This window comes from Suillus discolor (assembly GCF_016758755.1).
Source record: "Suillus discolor strain FC423 chromosome Unknown F5147scaffold_85, whole genome shotgun sequence".
Lineage (NCBI taxonomy): Eukaryota > Fungi > Basidiomycota > Agaricomycetes > Boletales > Suillaceae > Suillus > Suillus discolor.
Genome location: NW_024541332.1, coordinates 79,620 through 95,468, shown reverse-complemented (window position 1 = coordinate 95,468; position 15,849 = coordinate 79,620). Strand labels below are relative to the sequence as shown.

Sequence of the window (15,849 nt, the reverse complement as noted above, 5' to 3'; positions counted from 1 at the left end):
AAAAGTGATAGGAATTGCCTGTTTGGCACTTACATCAACGCATCCACAAGGGGCCTGGTAATGGGAAACAGCTTGTTGTATGAGGACGGTCGTCGAGTCCAAGACAAGCTGGCATCTGTAGACATCCGCATATCCTCCACAGTTTGTGGCGTACTTATTGATCCGATCGATAGCATTTGTCAAGTCAGCCGCACTACAGTCGGTAAGTATAGAAACATGCGTGCACATTAGACGACCTACCCAATGCTTTGGATTAAAAAAAAGCAAAAGACATCCTCAATCGCCGGACGGGCCTTGCTTTCGACCGACAGACATTGTTTCCCAAAAGTCAAATACATTTCATTGATCTCCAATTTATCAATAACTTCAAGCCTCCAGTAGAGCACGTTTTGAAACATACCTGTTCCATGTGGAAGGGATGTGCACCTTTGACTCTTTCTGGAAGAACTTCGCTGGCATCCCGAATCCAGCAATAAGGTATCTTTCCTAACAACACCTAGGGGAATATCAGGTGATATGGGACTCAGAATAGTGCGAGGACACACCTGGATCATGAGACAGCCAAACGAATAAATATCTCCAGCCTTACTTGATTTTAAGGCTCCTGCATCTACAATAGGAGTGAGGAGTTCGGGCGCAATGTACCTCAGTTCAAAAGTATTTGCTAAACCAGATATAGGGGCCTGTCCTCGGGCAAAAATATTGGAGAGACGACCAAAGTGAGCCAGGTAGACCCTGCCAGAGCCGTCAAGAAACACGTTATCCTGGGAATATCGTAAGCGCGTGATAATTGGCGTCCACAGCACTTACACTTGTCAAAGAACCATGAGCGATGCCATCATCATGCACTTGAAACCAGTCGTAAGTACATGGCTGACATTCAAGAATGCCACTGACAGTACTTCAGCGCAGAAACCACTTGGTTTAACTGTCATCGAGCTCAGACACAATCATGCTACTCGAGTAATGGGCTTACAATGTCAGTTTTCCTGGTTGCTGACAAACGGGAGAATTCCCGTTGTAGATAGTCCGTCAGCGAGCCATTGGCCATCCATGGAAACATGAAGGCGGGAAGAGGTTCGAAGTAAGGGATCGTGCCAAACAGGGCCAGTATATTATGATGTGACGACTTGGCCCAAGCAGCAGCCTCTTGAGTAATCATCTAGGCATGATAAATCCCATTGCATCCAGCGCAACATGCCAAAACTCGATACTGACCTCCATTATTTGGTTGACTTCATCTTTATTGCCTGTACGAGGAACCCTGACTGATTTGACTGCAACCTGAAACAAATGAATTATGGCTTTGGACACACAAGAATACACTGACTTCAGTTTCCTTCGAGTTTTTGCGCCAACTACATTTCCAGATATCGCCTAGACCCCCTGCCGCAGTGCCGCGATGCTCATATGCTGTGATCACCTCATTAGGTAGTTCTCGAAGGTTGTAGAACGAAGGCCAGTCGAGAACATGTGGAAATATCCCATCAATGAATACCAGAGTCTCCTCCGCCGATGGGCGAGATTCGGGATTGATTGACCAACACCGCCGCATGTAAGTGAGGTGATGCGCTTGAATTTGCAAGGTGTCGTCAGAGGGCTCTTGGTATTTGAACTTGGCCGAAATAACATTTATAGCAGATTTCAACCACCAGTAGGGTACTTTCCCGTATAATACCTGCATCACCATATCAGTAACACAAACAAGCGAAATAAGAGACTTACCTCAAGCATGATACATCCGAGAGCATATATATCACTGGATTTGGTGGTGCGTTGCACGGGGGCGTCTTCGGGTGGGTTCATGAGCTCTGGAGCAACCCAACGAACTCCACCAGTATGGTAAGAGAATGCCGGGTTAGACTCTACCATGATATTTGAGATACCGAAGTCCGCAAGGCGCGGGGACCCATCGGCAGCAACCAGGACATCATTCTACAATCATGATCAGAGGATCAGGGATACACGGAATAGTAAACTTACACTAGTCAAGTCACCATGAATCACGTTGTTGTCGTGAACTGGTCAACAGTACAACAATCAGTTACTTCGGTTGCTTCTATGATCAATTCATTCCTGCTCACGATACTTGAGACCTTCCACGATTTGTTTAAACTGTTAAGAAAGCGATAAATTATGGTCACAGGCCTTGCAAACAAGCTCACCAGGGTAAGCTTATCCATTGCCGTGAGATCAGCGTGTTTTAGGTAAGAGTTCAAAGTCCCATTTGGCATCCAGGGGGAGACAAAAGCACGGAATGGACCGAAACCTGTTGCAATGCCATATAGGCGTAATATATACCGGTGCTCTAACATGGCCCAGATTTTGAGCTCCCGGTCAATATTCTGCGTTCGAAGGACATGAAGTTCAGATACTTGGCAGTTTTAGAAGCTACCCAAACATACACGGTTGATCTTGGCGACTTCAGCATCAGACAAATTTGGGAACCGTGGAGATTTGACTGCAACCTGAAAATTATAGATTGAATACATTCGCAAAGAAGGTATATGTATGAAGTACTTCTTCCTGGCTTGCGCCCCTGTTCAAGATACATTTGTAAACATCTCCAAGACCACCCGAAGCGGCCGGGTAAGCGGTCATCCCCGTGACGGTGCTTGGGTCAATTTCGTCAACTGGTGGCTGAAGAGACATCTTCTGAACCTCAAGCTCGCTTGCGGAAGGTGGGTCAACTGAAGCTCCGACGGCAAACGGTTGGCCACGGCACCCAATCTATTATTAATGGTGAGTTGATTCAACGGACATAGTATATAGAATTAGACTCGAAGTACAAGCTCAAGAAGAGTCGGTATACTGATACGAAAAATGCAGAACTGGTTGCAGCGTTGATGAGTTGTAGCTGGTTTTGAAGGTACGATGTGAACAGTGGTGAATGACCGTCAAGCCCAATAAAAGGTATCTATGCATGATGGGAACGCCGTGACCGTATCTGTGTGACTAAAGATAGGACTCGGGCATGTGCTATAGCCTATCGATTATCACTGAGCAGGTCGCACAAATAGACATACACAACCCCTGTCTTTCATGACTGAGCGTCTAATTTAGAGATCAAATGCCAGAAACCACCGCAATCTACATACACGGACACCATGAATCTGTCCTACGCTCCCACAGCTGGCGCACCGCCCAAAACTCCGCATCCTACCTCCTCCCATACATACAACCAAACATGCACATCCTCGACATAGGCTGCGGGCCGGGCACCATCACCCTCGATTTCGCCACCCTCGTCGGGCCCACAGGACACATCACAGGCATCGAGCCTTCCCCCGGCGACATCCTCACCCAAGCTCGCGAAACAGCCACATCCCGAGGCATCACGAATGTAGAGTTCAAAACCGGGGATATCTTTGAACTAGAAGAGATGTTTAAGAATCGTAGATTTGATATCGTGCATGTGCATCAGGTGTTGCAGCATATCGATCGGGAAAGGGTATCGGAGGCTTTGATGCAGATGAGGGCTGTTACGAAGCCTGGAGGGATCATTGCTGTTAGAGAGGCGGATTTTGTGGCGACGACTTGGTTTCCTGCTTCTGCTGGGATGACGGAGTGGATGGATACGTATCAGCTTGTGGCGCGTGCTAATGGGGGAGAACCTGATGCGGGGAGGAGGTTGGTGAGTTGGGCGTTGGGGGCAGGGTTTGCGAGAGACAAAATCACGACTTCGGCTGGGACGTGGTGTTACAGTACCCCTGACGAGCGGGAGTGGTGGAGTAGGATGTGGGCTGATCGGACGCTTTCGTCGGATTTCAAGACGACGGCGCTCAAGAGTGGGCTTGTGGACGAGGAGAAGCTGAATAGAATTGCAGATACATGGACGGAATGGGGTAAATCAGAGGAAGGCTGGTTCGCGATCCTACACGGTGAAATCATCTGTCGCGTCGACTGATAGCAGGTAGCCGATATACGTGGATTTGATTATTATTATCAGAAATATCGGAAAATGTAATGCAAACAAAGGATGCAGCAAATAAATGACAAGGTTCCACATACAAGAGAAATAGCAAGCGTAAGAAAGTGATCGCAAGAACGAAGATGATAGAAGATACAAACCACGTAGCTCGTGCCTGCACGAACTCTCAGTCTTAATCGTCCCCGTCCAGTTTGACGACCTCTAGATAACTCTCCGGTACGAGGGCATGCGAACCAGTGTCCTCTTTCACAACCACAGCCCATCCAACTCCACCGCCTCGTCCAACCACACGGACGATCTGGTCTTCATCAAGCTTCATCTCCGCAGTTCCTTCTGGCTCGAAGGAATACAGTGCACGGTAAAGGCCAGGGCTTAACATGGGCTCTCCCTCCATCTCCTCATCTTCGTCTTGATTCTCAGGAAACTCATCTGGCTCCTCATACACCTCACTCTCATCATCATCACCACTGCCATCTCCAAAGTTACGGGCAAAGTCAGTTCTCGAAGGAAAGTCCTCGGAAGACGAGGAATGCGACCCAAGGCCCCAACCAGATTGCAATTTCTGAAACCCCCACTTGAAACCTCCCCAACCATTGTTATCACTCTCATCTTCCCACTGCTCGTCTTCCTCTTCTGCCGATGACGTGGAAATCAAAGAGGACGTCGATGAGGACGACCCGCGTAAACGGCGAGCAAGGACTTTGGGACGATTTGCACGGGGTACATTCGATCCTTCACCAGAGAACCGCGGATCTGAAGGCGTAAACGCAAAGTCGCGGATTTTAATGAGGATTCTAGTCTCGGTGGGTGCTATATCTGGTTCTTTGCCTTTGATCTCTGTTACTGCTGACATGCCGAGGAGATCTTTGGTACGACGTCCACTGGGTGTGCGAGAGAGTGCTGCATTGGGGGAGAGTGCTGCGGATATGGGGCGTTGTAGGCGAGAATTGGCGTCTGAGACTGGGCGAGAACGAGATTTTGAGGAGGTACGGGATAAGCCTGATGCACGACGGGAGATTGCTGGTGATGGTGGTGCGGGACGGGAGGAGGTAAGAGAAGTGACGGAATGGGTGCTTAGACGGTGGCTGTGGTCTTCTGTATCGTGGGAGTCGAACAATCGAGGAGGAGGATCTAGAAAAGATGTACTTGGAGATTCTGTTGTTGGAGTTGATTCCTGGAAGGGTAGTAGGTGGAAGAGAGAACGAGGAACGTTCAGCATGGAAATGATAAAGCGCGGAAGGAAGGAGCGGAAGAAAGCCAGAGACGCTCGTTGGGGACTTACCGCGCCGTTTGGTGTGGCCTGACCGCTGTTGAGGCCATTGGCAGCGGTAGTAACGTCTTCAAAATCTTTCTTTGATGATTTCCTACGAGCGAATTCGTGTGGTCCAGGTGTGGGAGGTGGTAGAAATGAAGAACCCGGTGATGGAAATGGAGGGGAGGAACGTAGAGCAGCTTGATCTAAACAATTATTTAGCCCCCTTATCGTCATCGTTGTGGTCGTCGTCTACATACCTTTTTGCATACTATTCGTTTGGACGGTCGTGGTTTAGTCGTGGCAGTATACTTATATAAGTACCTCGTCAATTTCGCTTGTCCTTTCCTTTTAGACAAAAGACCGGCTTTGTCTGTTATGTCTGCTCGAAAGAAAGGCAAAAAATACAAAAAAAAGAAAGAAAAGTCAAAATGACTTTTTGAAAGAGTAACTCTCCAAGGACACACCCAACGTGCATTCATCTCCTTGACAACTAAAGGTAACTTATTTGTCCATATTTACTACTACCGCCATCCACTCATACTACTACATCGACGCAACGATGCCCGACGCTCAATTCCAGCAGCTCGCTTCAACTCAGTCGACACCGTGCTCCTACTAGGATCATGCTTCATACAAGGCGTAGGTGATCCGCTATCATTCCGACAATGAACTCGGAACTGCATCACCGCAGTGTTGGGCAGTGCACGTGCTAAGAACGACACAGGCGATAGCGACCTAGAGTGGTGTGGGCACGGGAAAAATACGTCATGTCTCTTCTTGGGCCGCACAACCGCTTTCGGCCGAACTTGGCTGGATCCCTCTTCCCCAGACGAGGATTCGGATAACCTGAAGCCTTCGCTGAGCCTTCCGAGCCCGTCAAATGCTCCACCTCCCCCTTTCTCTAGACCTTCGAAACCGAGGCCCACTAGTCCTGATCGACCGCCGGAAAAGATGTTGGGCGTACTGAGCATAACAGAATCATCTGAGCTGCTACTGCTACTGAGTGGAGGCGGAGGTGGCGTGGACGCAGGTGTGTTATTTGGAACGGCGAGGAATGATGCAGACTGGCTATATGGTGGAGGGAGGAAGGCATGGACGTCGGGTCTAGGCGCTTTGGGAATGTGTCCGTGGTAAGGTTTAGGAACCAAAGGTATGTGTGTGTTGGATGTGCGCAGGCGAGGTGTAGCTTTTGGCTCAGGCCTACGAGCCTTTCCAGCTGACAGGATATCTTCTTCGATAAGAGCGTCTGGTGGAGCCAAGAGGGAACCCGATGTAGAGCCGGAGCGGTTCTGGGCGTGCATGGTCGATGGATAGTGAAATTGAGGTAGAAGGAGAACGGTGACAAAGGCTTTAAGTGCGGCGATAGAAGATCGAGGAAAGAACATAAGATGCAGGATCTAGAAGATGTAGTGTCGAGATCAGAAGCCCAGGTCTTTTGTATTGCCACGAGTGCATGGCTGACGGGGTGGGCTGACCAGCCAAATGATACAAGGCTGACATGGTCGGCGGTCCAGACTCTTGGGGGCTGACTAGGAGGTGTTTACATCACGTGAGCAAGAACGGCCTCAAAATGTCTGATTCGGACGCACTGGTCGGCGCGTTACGTGCTCTTCATACACACTAACAGTGACAAAACTCTGCAACTGAATCATTATACAGCTTGGTTCGAGACCGCTAGGTTTTTTGTGCTGGTTCTAAAATTCGGCTCGAGGGGAACCGAGGACAATTGCATAAGGAACATCGCAAAGGCAGAACTGCTAAATATCGTGCGTTGCTTGCATATCATATACATACCAGCCATTTTACATGACTTCATAAAGCTTCGGTTGTCCAGACATGTGAAGAAAAAGGCAGCTAAGCTGGAAGGGATGGAAGCCAGACAGCCTTGTTTGTTGTATCCCCGTCATTTCGTTGGGAAAAACAAAGAAACATGACAGTGGAAGCGCAAAGGTATTTCAAGCTCCGGTTGAAACAGTAACCGTAATCGTCTGATCGCGTCTCGCGATGATAATTCATCCTGAATTGTTGTTTTCCTTTTTCAACTTGTCCTAATGCCTCCAGGATTCCTCGACCAACATGTAGACGTGTTGAGCTCGACTTCAGCCGACGGACTACATTAGCGGTATTTCCTAGATGGGTTCTTAACCTTTGCTATTAATCGCAGTGTATAATATTAAAATACAACGAAGTGCAATAAATGACCAGCAGTAAAAGGTGCGAGCAAAAACGAGTATGATCAGAAACTGATAAAGCATGAGTGCGCGAAGGTAAACAGCAGGTTGAATGACGATTTCGGAAAGGTGCACAACTAGAAGCCGTTCGTCCGTTTCTTGTCACGAGGAAGGTTTTGTTTGGTAGCTTCAGTAGGAGAGGTCTTCTTCCCCATCGTTTCCGTTTCCTGTTTCATCACGTGCGTCAGTGCCTACTAGTAGCCTCTATTGTCTACTTTTCCCATCTGACTTCAACTTATTCAGGCACTACCTTGTCGTGTCCACAACATACCGCTTCATAATGCTGTCAATGCCTCGATACGTCTGTGTCACTTTCTGTCATTTTGGTTTTCTGTCCGAGATCTTCCCCTTCGTCAAGACAATAAAATCATGTTCAACTACGAGATGATAACATAATGCTGTTCTAAATCTCTCCCAGATTTTCATGACATAACTTACTCCCCCAGGCTGCATGCTGTCCCGACGAGCATCGACGATGTTGTGAGCCGTCATGCCCCTCCGCTTCAGCATTGAAGCACACGAGCCAGTTTTTGTCATTATTGAAAATGAGAATGAACAGCGGATCATTTGACGGGCGCAACTACAAAACACAAAACCGAATGCGATATGATACGTTAGATCCGAAAAACGGGTGTTGAAATTCGATACAATCTGCAGCGTTCAGCAGTTGAGACTGAAGTGTCGTGTCTAGTACATAGCATGGGTAAGAGCATCGGAAATAAGGAAACATCACAGTCCGCACTGCTTAGCGCTCAGGAGTTGAAGCTGGCGTACTTGGTGTCGTACATAACACGAGCGCATAGCACGCATCGAAAAACAGGAAAATTGGCTCGAGCATCTTCTACTTCTTTGCTGTCAAGTCCTTCGCTGCAGGCTGTCAGTAAGCTCTGACTTCCAGGTTCACAACAAGGCGAGGGACGTACACAGGCGATTTTCAAGGATGAACTCAAGAATCTTCTTCTCTAGTTCCTCTGCGTCGTAGCCTTGACGAGAAATCTCTTGCGCTCCTTTCTCCACTACGACAGCTGTCGGAGATTTCAGGTAGTATTCCATGGCAGACTCGATGCACTTCAAGTCATCCAAGTCGTCCGCGAGAAAGGCGGAATACTCGAGGACGATGACAGTAGCTGCTTCCAGAGATTAAGACTACAACTGGTCAGGCAGTGAGAAACTAACCGATGCCAGTCTGAACGATTCTGTTCGCAGCAGAAGTGAACATTGAACCCTTCACAACCTGTTGCACACTCTTAGTGCTGAGAGTCAATGGGAAGGAAAACCAACCTACCAAAGGCTGGAGGACGCGGATAATGTCACTTCGCCTGATTTTGGCCTAGCCACAGGTTGGAAGTGTGGGTATCAGAATCAACTGCACAGAACGTAGTACTTGCCTTCTACAGGAAAGGAATGTCACAATAATGAGGTGGCAAATTGACATTTAATTAATAACAGAGACGCACCTTCTATACGGTTGACGTGATAATTGCGAATAATTAACCACCAGATTGTAAACAATGACTGCTGTGTTCGAATAGCTTACAAACTGTCAGGGGTTGGAACCAGATGAGTATCACTATACAATGGTGAAGATTCGCCATCTATGGACGTACGAGCTAAATAAGATTGTTTGTCAGTGGAGTACTATCATCAGATAGGCCGTGATCAACCCACATTCTGCGAACACATGATAAATACAAGGAATTACGTTGCTGGAATCCTTAACGATTGAAACATACTCACATCCTAGAGAGCGGAAGACCCAGTCACAATAATGGACACATTCGATGCTTCACATGATCAGGGTCAAATGACTCACATTCTGCACAGGGCAAGAAAATATGGAAGATGAGCGAATATGGAAAATAAGTTATCGAGGGATACTCAACGAACTACACATTATATGAGCAATGATGATCTGACTCGTGTGATGAAATAGAACATGCTTACATCGGCCTATGAAATTGAGTCACCATGATTGTACTATTCAGTATCATTTCAATACAAGATAGAATCAAGATACCTACCACCTGTCAAAGAAATCAGCAAAATGTGAGAACTGTCTGCATGGGTTGCAGACAGGAAATCGTCAAGGCACTTACCTCCTATCGACAGATGAGCAACAATGATGGTCAGCATGGGCTGAGGATGACAAACAATGAAAGATACATACTTTCTGTCGACAGGCGGGGGGCAACAAGACATTAGGATCATAAGTTAAGAAACAATCAAGGGACTTACCCGCTGTTAACAGGCGAGTAGCAGCGAGATATGGGGATCATGAGCATGGGGCAAGGATCAGAAACAACCAAGGCACTCACAAACTGTCAACAGGCGAGCAGCGACGGGAGATGGGGATGATGAGCACAGGTCGAGGACTAGAGAAAATGACGGCACTGACCCCCTATCAACAGGGGAGCAGTAGCGAGGGATGGAGATCATGAGAACGGGTAGACGATCAGAACCAATCAAGGCACTTACCACCTGTCAACAGGCGAGCAGCGGCGAGGGATAGGGATGATTGACACAGGTCGAGGTTCAGAAACAATCAAGGCACCCACATACTGTCAACAGGCGAGTAGAAGCGAGGGATGGTGATCATGAGCACGGTGGGAGGATTAAGAACAATCAAGGCACTTACTTCCTGTCAACCGGTGAGCAGCAGCGAGAGATGAGGATCATGAGCATGGGGCGAGGATCAGAAACAATCAAGGTACCGACATTCTGTCAACATGCGAGCAGCAGCGAGGAATGAGGATCATGAGCACGGGTCGAGGACTAGAAACAACCAAGGCGCTTACAGACTGTCAACAGGCGAGCAGCAGCGAGGGATGCGGATCATGAGCGCGGGACGAGGATCAGAGACAATCAAGACACTTACTTCCTGTCAACAGGCGAGCAGCAGCGAGGGATGGGAATCATGAGCACGGGTCGCCGAGGAGTACAAAAAATCAAGGCACTGACCCCCTGTCAACAGGCGAGCAGCAGCGAGAGATGGGGATCACGAGCATGGATCTAGAACTAGAAACAATCAAGGCACTTACTCGCTGTCAACAGGCGAGCAGCAGCAAGGATGGGGATAATGAGCACGGGTCGAGGGCTAGAAACAATCAAGGCACTTACTCGCTATCAACAGGCGAGTAGCAGCGATGTATGGGAATCATGAACGTGGGTCGAGGACTAGAAACAATCAAGGCACTTAACCCACTGTCAACAGGCGAGCAGCAGCAAGAGATGAGAATCATGAGCACAGGTCCAGGAATATAAACAATCAAGGCACTTACAAACTGTCAACAGGCGAGCAGCAGCGAGGGATGCGGATCATGAGCACGGGTCGAGAACTAGAAAAAATCAAGGTACTTACAGACTGTCAACAGGCGAGCAGCCACAGGGCATTAGCGTTGTCCATACTGTTCGATTTTCGTGAACCACAAACATACCATCTGTGATCGATGGGCAACTACAATCAAGAAAATATATATTAGAATGTCTGCAGTTTCAGCACTTCAGTGTTTACCATTTATGAGCACCATTACCGGGGTTTTGTCAGATTGAATGAATCCTGGTCTTACTTGGAGATGTGCAAACCACTTAGCAATGGCATACTGATTGACTTCGTAATCGACCCGACGTAGCCCAGATTGCTGATGTGCGCGATCAACGAGTGTTCTAAATGATGATGTTGGAACACAAATAGGTGACTTGAAAATTTGCCACTCACGCGACGGCACACTTGATGCAAAGCTCCAGGTTTGATTGTTGTGTTGACACCAAGCACAATCGCAATTCGTCGTTGTCCAACGCGAAAGTCGTGCGTTCCAGTAGAGTGTTGCAGTTTGTATTCGGCTTGTTCATATCTAGGTCGGTCACTGATATCAACTTTGACATAAGACAACTCAATCTCAACCACTTACTCTCCAAGCGCACATGAAACTTAGGACGCGTACGGTTTTCAGGGTCACACAACCGATCACAAACACCGGTATTAGCGAACAGTTCTTCAACGCGTTGGGCTATCCTTTTTGAGCGTTCTTCTGCAGATACACCTTGTATTTCCTTCTTGATGTCTCCATACGCTACTGGACGAAGAGCTTCGAACTTGGTGAACACCGTGATCACGGGAACTGAAGATTGATCGTTTAGTCCGAACACGACAACTGACAACGAAGTGGCAAGCTCACCGTGCCCGGTGTCGCACTCAAGGAAGAACTTCTCCTCCGACCGCTGGAATGTTCGACAGCATTCGTCCATTGGAATACAATACCTGATGGCAATCAACAAACGTCGAACATCAGAGGGTAGTCACTTGCCAGATAGCATGGATTCGCTCCTCCAGTTTCGTCGCGTGTACGCGCTCTGAGATAAATCTCTTCATGCTCTCGAATTCTTCTTCAGATCCCGCTTCGAAACCGCAAGAGTCGTGAAAGACGAAACCAGGACTACTTTTGAACACCATCTCGTTTGTGATGTTGTGATTGCCACGCTGATAATTCGTCGGCGCATCTATGCCCACAGGCGGATGATGCACGCACCTTGATCGAGGCTTCCACGACGTCAGCATCGATCTACCCACGATTGATCAGCGATAGACGCGTGCATGGCATAGAGCATCACCCGCACCCTGTTTCCTTTGGCATCGAAAATTTCTGGTTGATCTGTGGTGTTGCAGACCTTCTGAAGAATGGTTGTTTTGCCTGCGTTTGCTCTCCCTATGATCAGAACTCGAAAGCGTCCAATGCTTTCTCTGAGCTCCTGGGCATCGATGGTCGCCACTGGGAGATCTTGATGTGCGTCCTGAAGTAGAGGTGATTTGGTTTATCGTGAAAGCTGTACTGTGGTACAGAACGAGATGGTGGCGAGATATGATAACGAACGAACGAACACGAAGCAAGGGCTCTTACATATACAGCTTCGACACAACAGCTACACACGGCGTCTATCTCTTATATATCTCCCTGCATCAAGCAATTGATTATACCCTCGCACAGACACGAAGTTGCAACTGTTCAATCGTTCGTACAAAAATCACAAGGATTACACAATAAATGACGAATAATGTGAACGTTGATAGAGATATGAACTATAATGAATAATCAGAATACGACAAAAATGATAAAATTTTGCTCTTTCCTACCTGTCTAGCTCAAAAACAGTGATGTCAGAAATCTTCGTAGATGGAGGTGAGCTCGATCTTCCAAGGGCTTTCAGATGATCAATCTGTGAGACGTCTGGGAGTAAATAAGAGTATGTTGGGATGTGAGACACCCTCTGGAATAGGTGACATCCCGTGGTGCTCGACAGGGTCTGTGCGTTTGGAGTTTTCCCCGGAAGATGATGGTTCTGGGTATGAACTATGGGGCGACGGAGCAGTATGTGCCGTGCGTATTGGGTGAACTCGAACGTCGACCACACTGGTTAATACTGAAGTAATGGCCGGCTGCGTATATCCATAGACAGCTTAGGACAGGTCTGGTACGCGTTCGCGGACGAGTCCAGCCGTCTATCACACTTTATGAATTGGCGCATATATTGTCAAGTGTCAAAGAAGACACACCGGTTAACAAACACGTAGACTCGGAGGGCTGGCATGCATCTTGCTGAATTATAACAAATTCCACCCCGAGAATCCCTTGGATACTGACTCATGAGGAGAATGGACAAACTTCTTGTAGCCTCAAGAGTTGCAGTGTCATTCAATTCTGTGCGCCATCGTTTGACTGGGCTCTCGTTCAACTCTTCCCGCCCTGGTGCCCATGTGTGGAGTGAAACCGTTAAGTCTGGCTCCTTCTCGGTTCATAGGGAGCTCCCTGGTGTGTTTCGACGGTATTGAGATCACATAACCCCAATCGTCATGATGTAGGTGATGAAATACATGACTCTGCACCTGGAACGTACAAAATAGCACGCTTCGGCAAGAATACAGTGAGTATGACGAGGACTCGCGATACAAGCCAAGACTTACTAGCTTGAAAAGATATGCGTGACTGCATCCCTTGTATCCAGCCGTTTTGAAAACGTCGACAGAATTGAGGGACATAGTGTTGAATGCTGGGTGCACGGTATGGGCGAAACCAAAATCGTTATAGTGGCCTATATCATATACAACGACGTGGTCTATCAACCGGGCGAAGCAATTGTTGTATCCGTAGGATGTGATAGCCTTCTGCGGGCAGTAGACACTAGACACTGACAGTGACTTCGCTGCAACGTTTGTAAAGGGAAATGAGTCCGTGCTGAGATAAGCAACATCTCAACCGGGAACCCTTCCATATTACATGGGCACCTTTGATGCACTGTACTAGAAAAATACATATCCAGAACGTTCCAAGATAGTTACATATATATTGACATAATTTTACATTATCGCTCAAGCCAAAACTTCCCTCAAAACGTCCAAGATCTTCTCCACTTCCTCGACCGTGTTATAGTGGACAAGTGAGATGCGGACGACTCCATCATTCACGTCTAGTTTTGGCCGTAAATTGTCAATGAGAGAATACGCGTAAAAGTGGCCGTATCGAATTCCGATCTGTGCAATATGCATAATCGAATATAATAAGATCATTGAAAGTCGGACTTACCCCTCCTTTTTTGTCAAACACTCCTACGATATCCTTGCTCTTGATCGCGTTCTGTCCGACAACAACAAAGCTGACGGTGGGAACTCTTGAGAGATTGATCTCGCTTCTCCCCACAATGCGAACACCTCTGTCAACTTGTTTTGCGTCCGTCAAGAAGCGGAGTAAAGGGGCCAGAAGGGTTTGCTCGTGATTTGCGATTGCGTTGAAAGATGCTACAAGATCATCTTCTGGCGTCAACGACTTTAGATATGGCACGATTGCCGTTGCACCATACACCAGCTCATAGCCTGGACCACCTGGTTGCAACTTATATGGCTTGTCGTCCACCTTCAGGAAATGATGTGTGATGGACGTAAGAGATGTCTTCAGAGCAGCCGACCGCACGTAGACGGCAGCATTGTGAATCCCGTACATCTGTAAAACACAGTGTCAGATGCGAAATCGAAGAGAATTGCGGGTATCGAGACCTTGTATACAGAAAACACGCAGTAATCGACATCCCACTGTCGTACGTCCATTTTTCTATGTGGTGCGTATGAAACACAATCTACAGACACTTCGACCTTTGTTGCGCCCTGTTCTTTTGCACGCTGGCGAAGTGCCTTGACTGCTTCTTCCACAGGAACCAACGATCCCAAAATATTGGAACATGCGGTGATGGCTACCAGCCTGGTTCGTGAAGAAACCAGCGGCAGGAGTTCTTCAACTTTGTATGCGACTGAGTAAGGGTTTTGAGCAGATACTGGCGTAGGTTCCCAGTATTTGACCACGGCGTTGCGCCGCTCGGCCAGACGCTTCCAAGGACCGTTGTTTGCTAAGGCGAACGTTTAGTTTGTTTTTTTACAGGAAGATAATGTCAGAAACCTTCATGTTCATAGGTGATGATAAATTCATCTCCGGGTTGGATATCGTTTTCGAGCGCTCTAGCGATGTTCTCCAAAATCATCGTCGAACTCGGTCCAAACCCGACCTCGTCGATGGAAGCAGCATTGAACAACTCTGCAGCAGTGAAAGGGCCCTCATCCACGCGCTTGCTACTCAGCGCGCCGACGAGATAGTCAGCTCCCAACTGTACGTTAGTGTTGGTCAGATAATCTACAATCCGATCGATCACTCCTTGAGTAGTCTGTGATCCTCCCGCATTATCGGCGTAGATGTACCCTGATTTCAAGGATGGGAAGCAAGCGCGAACTTCATCGATGTCGAGGGAAGTCATCTGGTCACTATAATTACCAAGGAAGTGTAGTCCAAGAGAAAAGGATGGCTGATGCGGAATCTCGTTCGATGATACTAGTCATTTCATTAAGTATTCATATCGATATCCAATAAGGCCCCAATTCGACCTGATCATGAGGCCTTGAGTACACCTTATTCGGGTTTAAACGTTAAACCTAGGCAGTTGGTCCGTCGAAATGGACACAAGGAAAATGCTGCGCCGCGACGTTCTATTAATACGCACTCACCGTTTAGGAATATCGCAGCAGTGGCGTAGCATTTTCACGATGCCCCGTAAAAATCGGTCAAACCCAAATGACTACATGACTGCCACACGCAAGCGAGGCGCATCGCGCTATCCGAATCGTCCTGTCGGAGTCGACGTACCTAATTTGGACGATGAGGTGCGAGAGGGTCATAGGAGAAAAGACCCATACAGAGGAAAGCATCACAGAAGGATGGCTGCAGACCATAAACCAACGGGTGCACCTAGTAGACCGAGTGATGCGGTGTACATGGGCTGACGTAATATCGACATGCATGATGACGCCGATGACGCCGATGACGGGATGACAAACCTTGAGGTAATGTCCAACATAGGGTCTATGACCCCAACGGACCAACTCTGAAGCAAAAAAAAAA

General features: G+C 47.8%; 6 protein-coding genes across 6 annotated transcripts; 1 reads left to right on the top strand and 5 right to left on the bottom strand.

Moving 5' to 3' along the window:
* Positions 1–809: 809 nt before the first annotated feature.
* F5147DRAFT_422683 (kinase-like domain-containing protein) lies at positions 810–2,949 on the bottom strand. The gene is made up of 9 exons (XM_041429752.1): positions 2,521–2,949; positions 2,406–2,468; positions 2,166–2,345; positions 2,085–2,115; positions 1,984–2,021; positions 1,726–1,935; positions 1,331–1,678; positions 1,219–1,284; positions 810–1,162 (listed from the first exon to the last, which is right to left on the bottom strand). Exons 1-9 carry the CDS (start codon positions 2,650–2,652, stop codon positions 956–958), a joined length of 1,275 nt encoding a protein of 424 aa, XP_041287148.1. The 5' UTR covers positions 2,653–2,949; the 3' UTR covers positions 810–955.
* Positions 2,950–3,044: 95 nt separating this feature from the next.
* F5147DRAFT_721052 (UbiE family methyltransferase) lies at positions 3,045–4,286 on the top strand. The gene is made up of 2 exons (XM_041438858.1): positions 3,045–3,903; positions 4,072–4,286. The coding sequence occupies exons 1-2, from the start codon at positions 3,071–3,073 to the stop codon at positions 4,076–4,078; spliced, it is 840 nt and encodes a 279-aa protein (XP_041287147.1). The 5' UTR covers positions 3,045–3,070; the 3' UTR covers positions 4,079–4,286.
* Positions 4,006–5,580, bottom strand: F5147DRAFT_422606 (uncharacterized protein). Its single transcript, XM_041429751.1, has 2 exons — positions 5,444–5,580; positions 4,006–5,389 (listed from the first exon to the last, which is right to left on the bottom strand). The coding sequence occupies exons 1-2, from the start codon at positions 5,451–5,453 to the stop codon at positions 4,104–4,106; spliced, it is 1,296 nt and encodes a 431-aa protein (XP_041287146.1). The 5' UTR covers positions 5,454–5,580; the 3' UTR covers positions 4,006–4,103.
* Positions 5,581–5,647: 67 nt separating this feature from the next.
* F5147DRAFT_721049 (uncharacterized protein) lies at positions 5,648–6,797 on the bottom strand. The gene has a single exon (XM_041438857.1). The coding sequence runs from the start codon at positions 6,569–6,571 to the stop codon at positions 5,708–5,710; it is 864 nt and encodes a 287-aa protein (XP_041287145.1). The 5' UTR covers positions 6,572–6,797; the 3' UTR covers positions 5,648–5,707.
* A 906-nt stretch (positions 6,798–7,703) lies between these two features.
* F5147DRAFT_821234 (uncharacterized protein) lies at positions 7,704–13,809 on the bottom strand (the record flags this gene model as incomplete). Its single annotated transcript, XM_041443698.1, has 39 exons — positions 13,374–13,809; positions 13,181–13,295; positions 13,054–13,155; positions 12,966–13,008; positions 12,677–12,762; positions 12,546–12,639; positions 12,390–12,413; positions 12,313–12,334; positions 12,032–12,205; positions 11,944–11,976; positions 11,718–11,894; positions 11,593–11,635; positions 11,326–11,535; positions 11,133–11,280; positions 10,984–11,080; positions 10,852–10,871; positions 10,696–10,752; positions 10,535–10,618; positions 10,456–10,458; positions 10,376–10,426; positions 10,293–10,295; positions 10,129–10,189; positions 10,053–10,055; positions 9,893–9,975; positions 9,733–9,815; positions 9,585–9,655; positions 9,514–9,516; positions 9,439–9,441; positions 9,362–9,367; positions 9,231–9,233; positions 9,155–9,157; positions 9,025–9,027; positions 8,875–8,877; positions 8,703–8,747; positions 8,594–8,651; positions 8,341–8,544; positions 8,031–8,104; positions 7,856–7,997; positions 7,704–7,765 (listed from the first exon to the last, which is right to left on the bottom strand). The coding sequence occupies exons 1-39, from the start codon at positions 13,446–13,448 to the stop codon at positions 7,704–7,706; spliced, it is 2,571 nt and encodes an 856-aa protein (XP_041287144.1). The 5' UTR covers positions 13,449–13,809.
* On the bottom strand, positions 13,668–15,306 carry F5147DRAFT_422530 (pyridoxal phosphate-dependent transferase). Its single transcript, XM_041429750.1, has 4 exons — positions 14,857–15,306; positions 14,460–14,806; positions 13,993–14,406; positions 13,668–13,940 (listed from the first exon to the last, which is right to left on the bottom strand). The coding sequence occupies exons 1-4, from the start codon at positions 15,206–15,208 to the stop codon at positions 13,779–13,781; spliced, it is 1,275 nt and encodes a 424-aa protein (XP_041287143.1). The 5' UTR covers positions 15,209–15,306; the 3' UTR covers positions 13,668–13,778.
* Positions 15,307–15,849: the final 543 nt, after the last annotated feature.